The sequence below is a fragment of the Perca flavescens genome, chromosome 17 (genome assembly GCF_004354835.1).
Source record: "Perca flavescens isolate YP-PL-M2 chromosome 17, PFLA_1.0, whole genome shotgun sequence".
Taxonomy (NCBI): Eukaryota; Metazoa; Chordata; class Actinopteri; order Perciformes; family Percidae; genus Perca; species Perca flavescens.
The window spans coordinates 27659733-27674689 of record NC_041347.1 but is presented as its reverse complement, the minus strand read 5'-3'; the positions used below and the strand labels follow the sequence as shown (position 1 = coordinate 27674689).

Genomic DNA, 14957 nt, shown 5'->3' with positions numbered 1-14957 from the left:
CCTGCCTGGAAGTATGGTTGTTTTGTTTTGCCTCACTTGACTTCTAAACTTCTCATTTATATTTATGGGTTAAGGTTATGAATTGTGTAAATATGGCTTAGTGGCAAGGTTTGCTTGGTCGCTGCATGTCAATTCCTCTTCACTCTGTTGAGCAGTTTGTTAAGAGCTCATTAGTTTTTAATATCGTTTCGATACATGATTTTCAACCACATTGAAGGACTGTTGGTTGAAAATCAGTCTGAACTGATCTGCCGCTTTAAAAAAAACTCTGTTTTTCAGTGAAAATCTGTAAAAACTAAAAACAGACCTGTTGTAGGTGGAGTTACTGGTAAATTGAGAACCAACAAAGGCATGGAGCCTATAAAGTTTTATTAAAGCTGTAGTGCATAGTTTCTGTCGCCCCCATGAGGAATTCTAAGTAATGACAACAACACTGTCTGTGTGTCCACATGATATAAGCCTTCCGTGATCGCGCACGCGCCCCCACCCCTCCTCCACGCAGTTGCTAGTAGCCAAGGAGGACACGGAGGATTAAAAAAACATGGACTCTTCAGAAGAGGTCATTCTCTTCAATTCCGAGTTTCTGTACCGGAAAGTCGCCGGACGCCACAACCTTCTGAACATATCCATACTGAGAAATCCAGAGAGAGTTGTGTGGAGCTGATAGTCTTAATTAGCTTTGTAGCAACTCATTTGGCAACGGCGTGAATGTAACAGACGTTCATTAATATAAAAAAAGTTACGCACTAAAGCTTTAAGTTACCATACATCAAAATGATCGTTTAAATAAATAAGGTCAAATAATTTTAACTCCTTTCAGGAACATGGGATTTAGGCTGATAAGGTGCGTTATGTGCCGCTTTAATTGTGCCATAGCAAATAAAATAAACAGTGACATAGCAAAGGAATACTGTAAAGCAATATCACAGCTGCAGTGTTGCTGCCTGTGTAAACAGCAACCAGCTGAAGGCAACTTGATTTCTTTTGCAGCTGTGATTCCATATGATAATAGAACATCCATTTAGTTTGGTTTAATTATAAAGTTATGCTGTCATATTGTGCTGATCTTTTTTTTGTTTAAATATTTGCAGTTATGTAGATGTGAATTAGAGTGAAAAAATAAAATACATTATTTACTTTCTACCATTTTTATCTTAATTTATTGTTTTATCATAATATATTGTATGTAAGTGAGTTATTACTTATCCTTCATAGCAGGCCAAAAATCTAATTTGATTGTGCACTTTGTAGGTTGCGTTTCCTTGTCAAACTAACTTTTTCCCCTGTTTGATTTGAATACAACTTAAAAGGGATGGCACACATGGGTTATAGGTATGTTTTGTGGATAGCATGTGGGCACGAGCTTAGAATAAGCAATTCAAAAAGCTCCCTTAAATCACAATAAGCAAAGACTTCTCACTAACCCCTCGTGATATCTGGCCTTGCAGCTAGTTGAATTTGGGGCAAAACTAAATTAATCTGTGACGCGGTCATGGACAGCATGTAAGTAACCACAACACAACTACTGCCTTGTTTTGTTGTTGGAAAAACTTTTATTAAGACGTGCCATGCGCCTACTTAATGACAACCAGCGTTGGCAGAAAGGTAACTGATAAATCTAGCAGAGAAAAAACAAACTACAAATGCAAAGTAAACAGGTATTACACACGTCAAGAAGTTTTTTTTTAAATATTAAATATAAGTGACAGCTTCATAATTAGAATTTTTACCACATTTTCACCACCAGCAGGTATTAAGTGGGATTTAAGAGCTTGTTAACACTGGAACCATTCAGCTAACCACAAGTCAATCAAAAATCATGTCAAGCTGTGGAGTCAGGCAGCTGTAAATTCATTACAAGGTCTCTCTTCAACATTCAACAAAAGGTTTGTCCAAAAGCACATTTGCTGCCATGTACAGACTCCAAAGGCTAGCCCAAACCTTTAAGGCCAACTTCTGCCAAATGATTCTGGGTTGTTGCTAGGTTTCGAGGTCAACAACTAACTAGAAACACACACAGAATTAGTGTGAAAATCAAAAACTAAAACACATATTAAACAGAATGTATTGTGTTGTCTGTGTACCCCCCTCAAGAATACGTTGCCCACATAGCCTGTGTTTGTTTCTAGGACCAGACCTGTACAACACAGGTGATACCACATATTTACATTTGCATAGACACTCACTATTTCTTCTGGTTCCATTTCATAACAAACTGAGAAATTATTGTCAAAAACATGAGGTGCTAGTGCTGGTCAAACGAACCATGAACCTCCTACTTCGTATGCTGCTACAGTAGCTAGACACAGGGCAGATTACACTGTAAACTCGTGAAAATAACTGTAGCAACCAAGGCACGCACTTTTAAAACACTTAAAATGAAAGTAAACAAAAGAAGAAAATACCAAAATATTTCAACAAATGCTACAGAATGCAAACCAGGCCTATACTTTTAAGCAGTTGTTTCAATACCATGGCAATTAAAGACTAGATCTCAAAAGGATTAAAACTAAACCGTGCAGCCATACTTAAATATACATACATAAATATGGCCAAATAAATACAAAGAGAAACTCAGTGCAAGTCTTGAAATACAGATAAAACAGCATTTGGCAAATTATATTCCTATTGAGAACTTTGATGATTGGCAATAACTAGATACAGATAAATTGGCAGTTTTAGCTCCAGTCTGTTAAATTATTTCACCTTCCAAAATGTTCAGTTTAGTCAGAATCGGTTTCATTTTAAGTTCAACTCATCAACATGGGCAGCAGGGCCCTTCTGTGTGGTTATCCCCATGTACTCCTGCATTGCAAATCCCTACTTCAAACAAAGACCTTCATAAAACCCAACAACTCAAATCAATTGTAGAGGTTTACTTATCCAACACTACAATACAATCTAGGTTAGGAAATGAAGACCGGATGAGTCCGGATGTTTCTATCGAGGGAGAGTGCAGATATAGCAGCAGGGTTATATGGTTTTTACCACACATTCAAAATAGTCTACAAACATGCGCCTCTGCTTAAAACACACATTTTCTCCTGCACCACTGATGGCTGATCTGAATCTGCACACATTGGTCTGGGTAACTGCAGTAATAAGTGGGACATTTAACATCATTTGTTGCTGATACAAGTTGGCCTACGAAAACGTTAGACCGCATGGGACTTCCTCACCAACAAAGAGTAAACAAAGGCATGAATGGTCAACAACAGTCAATGTATAGACTTGCAGCAGCTGCTCTCTCTGGTTAGTGCCATCCATTTTCTTGCAAATGTGAGTGCAGCTAACGAGGAGAACATTAGCTGCGTTTTCTGGGTATACCTCTCGTCTGGGACAAAAACATCCTAAAATAAAACAAAGATTCAGCAGGACAAAATGTTGACATGTGTCAGTGTTTGGTAAAATGTGGGTATAACAAATGTATCCAAACAAAATGGGCGGGGATGAAAAGCAGGAGATGAAGAAAGCTATAGCAGGACTTTGAAACTTAATATCATACTGTTAACACAATTGATGATGTCCTGATACACAGCAGGTTTGTCTTCAAGTTGCACTCGGTTTGATTTCATGTTTTCTCACCAATCAACAAAACTATAAATAACATGTATGTAATGTACTTACATTTTAAATGTAAACATACTGTAATAAACTGATATTTAGCAAATTACACAGAAACCCTAGATACTGAGTGGGGTCAGGGTCAGTGAAGGAATTAAGATTTAAGCATGTTTAAGTTTCTGCTGCGCCTAAAGACAAACCATTTGTGAACCAGCAGCTCTATCTAAAATCACAACTTTTAACAAATCATGCCTAAAAGAACCTTATAGGGTAAATTATAGAATACTGACTATGTCAGTGCCCACATACAGAGCATCATCAGCAGCCAACTGCTCTATCGAGAAAAAAAAGCCTTAAGATTTAAACTACAATCATCAACCTGACACCTTCGCAGTCAATCAAACTCAAAAGGCCATGATACGTTGGCATCGTTTTAGGCAATAAAGTTAGACAACTGTATTATTACATATGATGAACATAATGCAGTATGTTAATGTTTTTCATTAAGAATACACACCATTTACTACATCGCCTACATAATCTCCTCTACGTGGTTTGTCTTAGTCATTTAGACAAAAGCAAAAGTGTGATTGATGTAGTTTTTGGTTGCAAGGAAAAACAATATTGTTCAACTATTGTTGGTGACAATCCTTGTTCACTTATATTGCTTAAAAATGCCACCTGTCTATCATGGCCAATACCAACACCTTTAGTTTGGACCGAATGACCCGACAGCCCTGGCCCTCTTCTGGACTCTCTGCAACTACGATGGCTGAGACTCTGTCTCACAGGGGGCGCTGGGACTCTGCTCTGATTCCACCTCTTCCTCCTTCTGAACCCCATCTTCTTCCTCCTCCTCCTGCTCCTCCTCCTGCTGCTGCTGCTGCTGCTGCTGCTGCTGCTGCTCCACTGATTGGCTCTCACTCTCTACTTCTTTAGTGGGTCCTTCATCTTCTACCAACTCTCTCTCATCTGAGGAGAAGATATGCAAGTAAGACGTGTATATTACCAGTACATGACTATACAGAACAATATGGAAGGGTGAGAGAAAGAGGGATAATGTGAATAGTTTGCAATGCAACAAATGATTGGTTGTTGGGAGTTAAAATAATCAGTGATGAATCAAAGAAAATTAGCAGCATTCCCTTTGTTAGGGTGAACATAAGTTACACAAGAGTTAGGAAAAGAAAAGATTGTAAGAGGCTTTACTAACATCCCTTAAAATCTCCCTTCTCCCATCCAACAACATGGCTTACAAGAGGATAATTCAAACTGTAAAATGTCTGTTCAACAAAGAAAAACGCTTTCATCATCATAATCAACAGCAGAGGCTATGGTGCTGCAGATACACATGTTAAGAAGATCATATAATTATATTATTAGAAATCAATGGGTCTTAATGTAATGCTTAGTATGTATGTTTCACTGTGTATAAAAAAACAAATTAGGATTCACAATCTAAATGCACCATTATTTGCACACTTTAAGATTACATAAAAAAAAAAAAAAATGGATTAATATTCCAGGAGAAGACAGATAATAAAGCCCTGCTCTTTGGTGACTACTGTAAACGTATCGCTGTGGACCGCACTGTCAAGAATACTTTTGGCTTTTTGAGACAATTTAGACATTAACTTCTGTTGATTGGAGAGCAAATCAATCAATTAGAAAATCCATCTAAATATACTGTGCACCAGATCTGGGTCAAACAAGTGTATTTTTTATTTAAGGATTTGTTTAGCATTTTCTAAACAAATGTTAAGAATTAATCTGGACAATTCAGACAATACTAAATCAGTTGTTCAGTTTCTGTGATTTTCTAAACTTTGCAGGACAAAATTTTAATTCTCTGAATAGGATGAAATGTATTTGGAAACACGGTTTGACCCAGGTCTGGTAAAGACATCCAGTAACTGCTTAAACCCAGTGTTGCTTTAGTGTGATTAGAAGTAGCAGATTGGCAAAGGCATTGGGCCTGCGTTCTACAATGTTATGGATTCTACAGCGAAGAAAATGTTGATCCAGTTTAAATGAAGCCAGGTCAGACAGTGCAGGGAGAGGAGGGGAACCTGAACTCTGGAGAGGTATGTTCTGAGGGTTCTTTGGACTCTGCTGGATCCGGAAACTGTGGACCAAATTCCGCGGAGCCGGAGCCTTGGCTAGAGGCAAGATCACACTGTCAAACCCACTGGCCACTATAACGCAACACTGTGATCACAGGTTTGACAAAGGAAATGTGCTGAGGAACGTCTATTTTCTCTGTTATACTTGTTTATTACTGCCTCACGCACAGAATCAATTTGTAAAAAGTTACACTAACTAGCTCTTAGGTAAGATATACACTCTTTAACTGGTATGCCCCCCCCTACAGTACTTCAAAAGAGAGCAAGCTAAAATAATTCTTTCTGGTTTGCACCAACACGACAACAAACAAAATGGTTGTCTGCACCGAGACTTTTTCAACGGATTTCATCTGGCAAAAATTATGAATAAACATATAGAGAGATTATATCATGCCAGCTGTATTTCTCAATTCTAAAATTATAATTTCTTAAACACTAAGGTGCTTCCTGTAGCAAAGAGGATAGTGATATTTGAAGGTGGTGGTGTCTCACCTCTGCTGGCCCCGTACTCACTAACAACTACAAAAAGGTAAAAGTTGACATCATTAACGTTGGGAAAAGAATTAAACACAAACTAATGAAAAAGGTCAACTAGAGCAATGTTCTAAGAAGCATTTATCACAGGTGGTTAGAATATGGAGAAAGTAACAATAACGTTGCACAAAACGGTGTGAGTAAGCTTTGCGATGGTGTGTGTGTGTGTGTGTGTCTGTCTGTGTGTGTTACCTCTCTCAGAAGTAGCACAATGTAAAAAGACATTGACAATGTCTTGGTCTCAAGTCTGAACCAATTTTCTCAATTACCTTCTTGTCTCTGATTCAGATGTTTATTCAGTCAAACAATGTTTGACTGCTCTTCCAGTGTGTATGAAGCAGGACAGATTCTAAATTAGGACTAGCTATCATCAGCATTGCTCTCAACTTTAACATAACCCCCTTTCTCTGTTTTCTCAATTCAGACCTGAGGAGACCTTGCCTTTTATTGTCTTGCTTGCTGCCTGTCTGTGTTTTTCACTACCTCCAGAAGGGGGTGCACTCTCCTCTGTGTCTGTCCCAGAACGCGGCGTTGGTCCAGGGGAACGTGATTCTGCTCGCAGCCTCCTCTCGTAGCTGAACTCTGGAAGCCTGGGAGCCTGAGGGCGTGTCTTCCTGGCTGGATTCAGGAAGTAGCAATACGCACAACGGAACGCTGAATGGGGGGGGGGCAAACAAGAAAGCAAATTAGAATAAGAGATTGTATAATTTTATAAATATGGCAAAACCCAGGTATTAAGATTCCATCATTCCAAATTGTATTATAATAACTTTCTGGAGTTTATGATCCTAAAAAAAAAAAAATAATAATAATTTGATTTACATTGTGTCTTTTCTTAAATGAGATAGTCTTTCTCATTAAATGCAGTGGTGTGTTTCTGTTCTTACCTAGATATTCAAACTCTTCTTTCAGAGCCATGCCATTATGAGAAAAACACTGTTGGCAGATCAAAGCGTATCTATAGGAAGGAAGGAAGGAGGGGGAAGAGTTTGATATAATACTTTTTTGATGTTCAGTGCATTCCAGTAATTATTTAGTAGTAAAATTTAATTTCCATTAATCGGTCAGTCACAACTGGAGGACTTTACAGCTTTTTTCATTCTTATAGTTTCTGGTGCAGCTAATACTAACTTTGCCACGATGAGGCGGTATCAATGTGTCTTCATCTATAGGGTTAAACTGCTGCTGCTGCTGCCATTACTTCCCAATCCTATAGATAGTGCAGGTTGGTATGGGTAGAGGTGGTCTGACAATGACTGAACACCACTCCCTTGTGGGGAATCTGCAGACTGCTAAAAGAGAATGTAAGTTTTATTTTACATCTAACAAAAGGGTTGTTACCTGTTCTGTGGTCCATCCCCTACAAGGTATTCAATGACTCGGTCCACGGCTCCCCTGTCTTTGGGCAAAATTGGTCTTGCTAATGGGGGACCTGGTGGGTGCATGCCTTAAAAAAAAACAGTCCACACAGATGGAAATGAATACACACAGAGAGAAAATAACACATTGCTCTTTCTAAATTCAGAAATAGTATTTGCATTTCATATAGATACATTGAATTAAGTACTTTGGATGTTACAAAACCCAAACTTAGATTTTTTTTCATGCACATATAGAAGCATTTTTGCCAAGATACATTTAAAGGCTTTGCAACCTACCTACTCCTGGTATTGGAGAGCAGGGGGTCCTGGGTACCGCCCCCCTGGAGGGAAGAGGCAGACAGAGCAGATCTCTCCGGCGGTCCTCCTGGAGCTGAGAGAGGGCCACGTTATGTTGGCACAGCAACATGGGATAAACACACAGACACAAAAGCAACTGGGCTTGCTTTTCGTTCCAGTTGCCATTGACTTAGTACTACACCCATGACCTGGATGCCTGAAAATCTGCATAGACAGAGACTTGACTTGTTTTATTCCTTGGTGGAAGAACGCAACTGACAAGCTCTCACTGTCAACTAGGACTGGGTGATATGGAGAAAATCAAATATCACGATATTTTTGACCAAATACCTTGATATCGATACCGCAACGATATTGTAGTGTTGACTATTGGTGCTTTGACAAAATATTTACACAATGATATTTTTGATAAATAATCATCAGTAATTTGGATTTAATGACTAAGTGGGTAAAGGCAAACAGCTAGAACAGTCTGGTAAGTTCAGAAAATGACATCACTTTACTGTAATGCAGCCTTTAAAACCAGGAAAAGGCAACACTTATACCATATTACGATATTATGATATTCAAAATCTAAGACAATATCTAGTCTCATATCACGATATTGATATAATATCGATATATTGCCCAGCTCTACTATCAACTCACAATGATGTGCTGAGAATCACAGATGGTGCACTTCCAAACGGTGATACTTCATCATACTTAATGTACGCCCCCTTACCCACAGGTGTGCCCCCTGGTCCATATCGGGGCCCTGCTCCAGGTTGAGGAGACGTTGCCATTGCAGTCGGGGTGCCCATCATCGGCATGGGTCTCATTGCCACCCCTCTCTGTCGAATCTCTGCATAGAGGAGAGGAATTAATCACAGAATTTGGTCTTTTGCAGATGTAAGAATGTGCTGTGTCTATTCTTTAATCATTATATTCTAGTGGGAAGGAATAACTTTTAGTAGCTCATCATCAACACCACTCAAACTTTAAACATGATGCTTTATCTTTCTATTGTGTATTGATGCGTGTTGTACCTTGTCCTGGCCTGGGAGTCATCTGAGGACGCACCGGAGTCGACTCCAGCTCCTACAACAGGACAGCAAACAATACCAACAAAAGTCAAACAAAAGAAAGATACAAGAAAAGATAGAAACTAAACAAGCACAGAGATAGAGCAACAACAACAAAATATACAACGGTACTCACAGCTTTCTTCTTAGCTTCGGGATCAAAGCGTTCCAGGATGAGTTTGGCGTTTTTGTACGTCTCTGTTTCCATCACTTCCTCCAGCTGAAAACACATACAAGACAAACTTTCATTTGAACATGCACAGTGGTTAAAACACAAACCAAATGTTGAGAAGGGACACAACATATTAAAAATAGATCAAGAGGGCGCCCAGATAGCTCAGTTGGTAGAGCAGGCGCCCATATATAGAGGTTTACTCCTCGTCGCAGCGGGCCCGGGTTCGACTCCGACCTGCAGTACTTTACTGCATGTCATTCCCCCTCTCTCTCCCCTTTCATTTCTTCAGCTGTCCTGTCAAATAAAAGGCCTAAAAATACCCAAGAAAAAAAATATAGACCAAGAAGTAGATGTTTTTTAAGTTGAAATTATCCATCAGTAAAAGAAACATTAGGAGGCAGCTGCAATAAATGAGCAGCAATTCTTGTTTGACGAGTCGTCGTGGCAAAAAAATAGTACTTTGCATATTTGGAAAAAAAAAATAGACAAAATTTTGCATTTTGAAGACAACAGTCATTCGCCCTCCCCCCATTACATCCAAACTCTCTTTAAACAAGTCAAAAAAAAGACACATAAATGAAATGTAAACGGTGATGAATTGGACACTTACAATCTTTTTTTTGGAAGCCTTTAAATCTTCCAGTTTATCATCTAAAAAAAAAGAAGCAAGCGGAAATAACTTTAGTCACGTCACTTTAAATCATCATTATCCAATAAAATATACTATGTCAAACATGTTTGGAAGTGGTGTGTACTCAGCATATTATTAAGCTAATGAGTTTGCATTTTTTAAATATTATCAAGCTATATTTGTTGTTTTTGTGGTGTGCAGTTTAAAATATCACAGTGATTGATTTCTGATGTTTAGGACCAATGTTACCAAAGCAATGTTAGCCTTCATAGGGCAGGCTATAAAATCAAAGCAGTTTCATATGTTAATATTTCATGTATGAGACAGCAGAATAGTTTACTACTGTAAAGAATGCATGAGAGTTAAGTATGACTATAATTACAGCACGGTGAGTTTGAGTCCACAATGGAGAAATGGACAGAATACAAATTCTGAAAGAATGCACAGTCAAAGTGTAATTTGGTAGGTGCTATAATCAACAAAAGCCTGAACAGATATGTTGTGTGTTAGCTGGATGGACAAATGGATAGTGGGGGACTGATGGACAACTTACTGTTTCTCTCAGTGCGTTTGGAAAAGAGAAAGATCAACAACTTTCTGATGAGCCAGACCCTGATGACGAGGAAGAAAAAGAGCAGCCAGTAGAGAGATGTCGTTTTTCTGGATAATAATCTTCAGATTCAAACTGGTCAACTAACATGAAAACACTTTGCCCGCTGTACAGCTTATCAAATACATGAAAGAAATGTGCATACAACAGGGTATTAAAATAATATTTTAAGATGACACATCTTTGTACCAGATTAGAAATGACAAGGATATTGTAGAACATGAGCACTCACAGCACGGGGTATATGAAGAAAGGCAGAGTCATGGCTATTCTCGGCAACCATTGTTCTGGTAGGTAGAGACAGTACACGACCAGAGAGGTCAACAGGTATAGGAGTGACGAGTAGAGAAGCAACCGGCCAACCCACAGCTGCAGACAGATACACCCAAACACATCAATGAGAGAAAATAAAGTACAATAAAAATCGGGGTGTGCAAAAAAAAAAAAAAAAAAAAAAAAATCGATTCACATTCATATCGCGATTCAAGATCTACCGATTAAAAGTCGATTCATTGAATTCCAAAAATCAATTCATATATATATATATATTTTTTTATTGTATGTCTATTGCAATCACATGGGAAAAGTAACTACATTCACATACTGTGAATCGTTTTTTTTAAATCGATTTTGAATCGAATCTTGAGCCTAAAAATTGATATCGAATCGTGACATTTTCTGAATCGTGCACCTCTACAATTCAAGAATATCACTGCACATCTTGGATGTTTTGCCGTCTCTACCTTTTGCAAACGTTGGTTTTTGGCTCTGAACTCCTCCAGCTCTTTAATCTCCTTCAAGGGAAAAATGGAGGTTAAAGGTTATTTAAACAGTGCAAAGAATCTCAAATAATCAGATGTTAAGTCTAGAGTTCAACAATTGTGAATTTGCAGGAAATCCAGTTAATTAACTTTATGTTATGTTCTATTTGTTCTCGGATTTCATTTGGCATGTTAAAATATAAGTTACTGTTTCAGGTTGATACAAGTAAACGCCACAGCCCATCTTCAATAAAAAAAAAAAAAGATTTCATGAAGCAGAATTCATGACATTAGCTGGATAACTAGGTTATGTAAAACGTGGAATTCCTGCCCCATGTTTAGTGTGATCATCCCATAATTCAATAATCCTGCTTTTGAGACCGGCCCCAGTTGATTGTACTGTACATCTTCATATGTACGTATGTATGTGCTATAAGCATTGTGTGAGTGCATTTTTTATTTTTTTATTTAGTAAATACCTTTTCATGGTTCTCCAGCAGCTCAATTGTGGTTGGCTTTTTCTGGAAAGATCAGAAAATCCAGTTCATCAGGCAGATTAACACTGGGATCTCAGTGTTGCTCACAGCCAACAGAGTGTAAATTTTACAATTCTCCACATCTGTACATATGTGTATCCCTCTGTTTATATACTGCAATTCCTCCTGTCTTTCTGAACCAAGGGTTGCACTTTCTATTCCTCACTCTCTCCTGCTGTCTCTCTGGCTAGCTCACACCCTGTCCCCTTGACTTCTCTAGTATGTCTAAAAATAGTATATTCATTTATTTTTATCTAGCTTGGGTGCAGGGTTCACTGTGTCGACAGCTAACCAGGGTTATTATAGTAAACCAAAACGAAAGTAAGCAGTGAAAAATATGTTTAGTAAACTAATAATAGTAAAAAGATATATTTAAGTAAAACAAATAAACTGAAATTGTATTGCCGGGTTAAAAAAGTAAAAAATAAAATAACAACTCATTTAAATGTTTAGTTATTTAGCTCTGATCATTTCAATAAAAAAAAAAAAAGGAGACAGCATGAATTTCTGTCAACTCTTGACAATAAACCACAGAAATTAAACAGACTTGACATGAGATGGCGCTGTGCCGTAACGGTTTTACATCGGACACTAATGTAGCGTCAAGACCTGTTAACTCTTCCTTTTCTCTCATTCACTTACCTTCCATCGGGATATCAGGCCCCCCATATCTGCAAATTACAGTAGTCCCCTCTTTGATTCCTTTGGTTCACTAGGGAGCAGAAAGTTTCTGTTAGCACATAATCCTGGCAGTTACAGTTACAGAATGTATGTTCCTGAAGTTAAATACCACGTTTAAGCCTGGCTATAACTCAGGATTTAGAAGGCTGCCGATATAAAAACTGGACACAATGGTTGCCATTGTTGTTGTGGATTTACTCATTACTGTGGATTTGAGTTCACCAAAAGAGAGAGAGAGAAAGAGAAAGAGAGAGAGTGAGAGAGTGAGTGAGTAGCAGAACGTTACACTAGACGTCATATACTTAAAATGAAATAGCGCTAGTGTGGCTTCCAAAGCTTTAATGTTCAATGAGATAAATGGCTTTGTTGATTTACATAAAGTCTATAAGCACTCTTGGCAACATTTTCAGTAAATAACTTGAACCAAAATGCAGACCTCTCCTTTCGTAATCTTTCTAAAATAAGATGGTAAAAAGACTTAGGGTTAGTTAATAGTCCCAGGGTGGTCACCAGAGATATTATTGTAATGTTACAACGTTAACTGTTACTTTTTCTTTAAAGACCTCACATTTATAACTCATAACGTTGGCTGTTTACACTTTCACAGAAGACAATTAATACGTAAATTAATATAAATTCACGTTTCCAGCTAACCTTAATGGAGTTATAGCTAGCTAACGTTAACTGCTCCATCCACACAATAACGTTAGATATTTCACACCGCTGCTAGCAAGCAACAGAAACGTTATATAACCATCACTAAACCACACAGAGAGACCGTTAACGTTAGGTTGAACTTGACACAACCTTTATGTTAACGTTAGCTTGCACTTGACAAAACCTTTTTGTGAGTTAAACAGAATCATACCTAAAGTGTAACTTAACGTTAGCTAGCTATGCTAGCATAGGTTAACTGCTAGACCTCATCTATGGCTAGACCTAACGTTAGCTATCTATTGCAACAAAAACAATAACAGACTAGCACCGTCACCAGCAACACAATTTATTTGAGGTAGTTCATTAGGCCTTTCATTTAAATAAGTACTTACATTAGGTGGTGTTTCTGTTAAGCGGCAATTTAGTCAAGTTGCAGAAACTAGCAAACCAAAGACTTTCCCTTTTACCTGACATCTCAACTGCCAAGCTTGAGTTGGCGCGGCGTGAAGACGTAACGGACGTAACACATGGATGACGTCACCCGGGAGACTTGTTTCCCACAGTCCTTTGCGTTGTAATCTTTTCTGGTCCTTTCGTTTTATTATACATCCACGGGTCCTTTGGTCAAGCCATTGATTGAGTTTTTTTTGCCATGTGTTTAAGCGTTTAGACTAAGAGAAGGACTGCATTCAGAAACAACTTGACATATTTTTCAATTAAATCAAAACTAATTGATTAAAGCAGTGTTATTCAATAGCCTAGTTGATTTTAATTTTAATTTTTGGAATGTCTTGGAATCAGTCGACTCCCCGAGGTCAAAAAAGTGCCTCGGAACACACACCGAAGCGACGCCAACTTGAGCGTACGTTCTCCGCGTGTGCGAGACGTAATAGCCTACCTCTCCATAAGCAGGCGGTGCTAATCTGTATTAAAAAATGAAAACCGGAAATGACGGAACATCTCTCTAGACCTAGTAAACACAGAGCACGCTGTCGTCAGTCATCAGGCTCGTTCGAGATGAACTGCGCCTCGCCTGTAAAGTAGACGAGAGCAGGCGGCAGCAGCGGGGGGCGGTGTCAAAAGTCCGCTCTCAAGTCGGACAGTTTTCCAGCTGATTCCAGCAGCCTTCAGGCTGAACAGGAAGTGACACAAACACTGTGTTCCGATTCCGATTTAATAAAATGTTATCAGACCCATATATCAGCTCCTACACAGTCTCCAGTTGATTTTATTATGACAGAGTAGCTGTCAAAATTCTCTACATGCGATCTGTTGCTGATTTTAATTACCAACAGACTGTAGATGATCTGTAATCTGAACAGATTTAGTCTCTCTGACTTCTAAACGTAACTATCGGCCTCACAACAGGTGTTCTGTACAGAATAAGCCTTTAAATCAGACAAATAGCAGTTAAAATCCCTCCGATTAAAAATCAATAAAAAAGTTTATATAAAACGTCATCATGTTGAGTCGATTCTGAACCAATCAGCTGTTCGATCAGCTGAGAGGCCGGCGTTTCCCAGCATGCCCTGGGTCCGCCTGCGTCCGCCTGGCTCTTGCAGTTGGTGAAAAGCAACTGCGCTACCTGCGTCTCAGAACTGCGGCCGCCTTGGTCTCGTGAGATTATCGTTGCCCACGTGTGCATGACGTCAGAGCAAGTCGGGATCAAGTCGGACAAGAATCTGACCGTCATGCATTGGGCAGCGATCGCCGGTGATCGATTCTGCGCAGATCTGGCTCATCTCGAACGAGCCTATTGTTTTCATCAGAGAGTGTTGATAGTCAAGAAGGATTGTTGTTGTCATTACCCGCTGAACGGAAGAAAATACGATGGCTAGTAGCCTACTAAGAAGATAGGCTACTTGAGTTGTCAGCTCCGGTTTTCTCATGCACTGATTCGCTCAGGGATAGCACTCTACCAATCAGATTGGTCATTGAGTGC

General features: G+C 38.8%; 1 protein-coding gene across 1 annotated transcript; it reads right to left on the bottom strand.

The window, feature by feature from the left end:
- Positions 1-1530: 1530 nt before the first annotated feature.
- lnpk (lunapark, ER junction formation factor) lies at positions 1531-14005 on the bottom strand. The gene is given in 16 exon segments (XM_028603469.1): positions 1531-4536; positions 6705-6875; positions 7109-7179; positions 7563-7668; positions 7880-7922; positions 7924-7991; positions 8625-8744; positions 8929-8980; positions 9101-9184; positions 9750-9790; positions 10324-10382; positions 10613-10749; positions 11124-11174; positions 11621-11662; positions 12320-12389; positions 13408-14005. Coding segments are annotated over 15 exon segments (1281 nt in total). The 5' UTR covers positions 12347-12389; positions 13408-14005; the 3' UTR covers positions 1531-4327.
- Between the last annotated feature and the right edge of the window lie 952 nt (positions 14006-14957).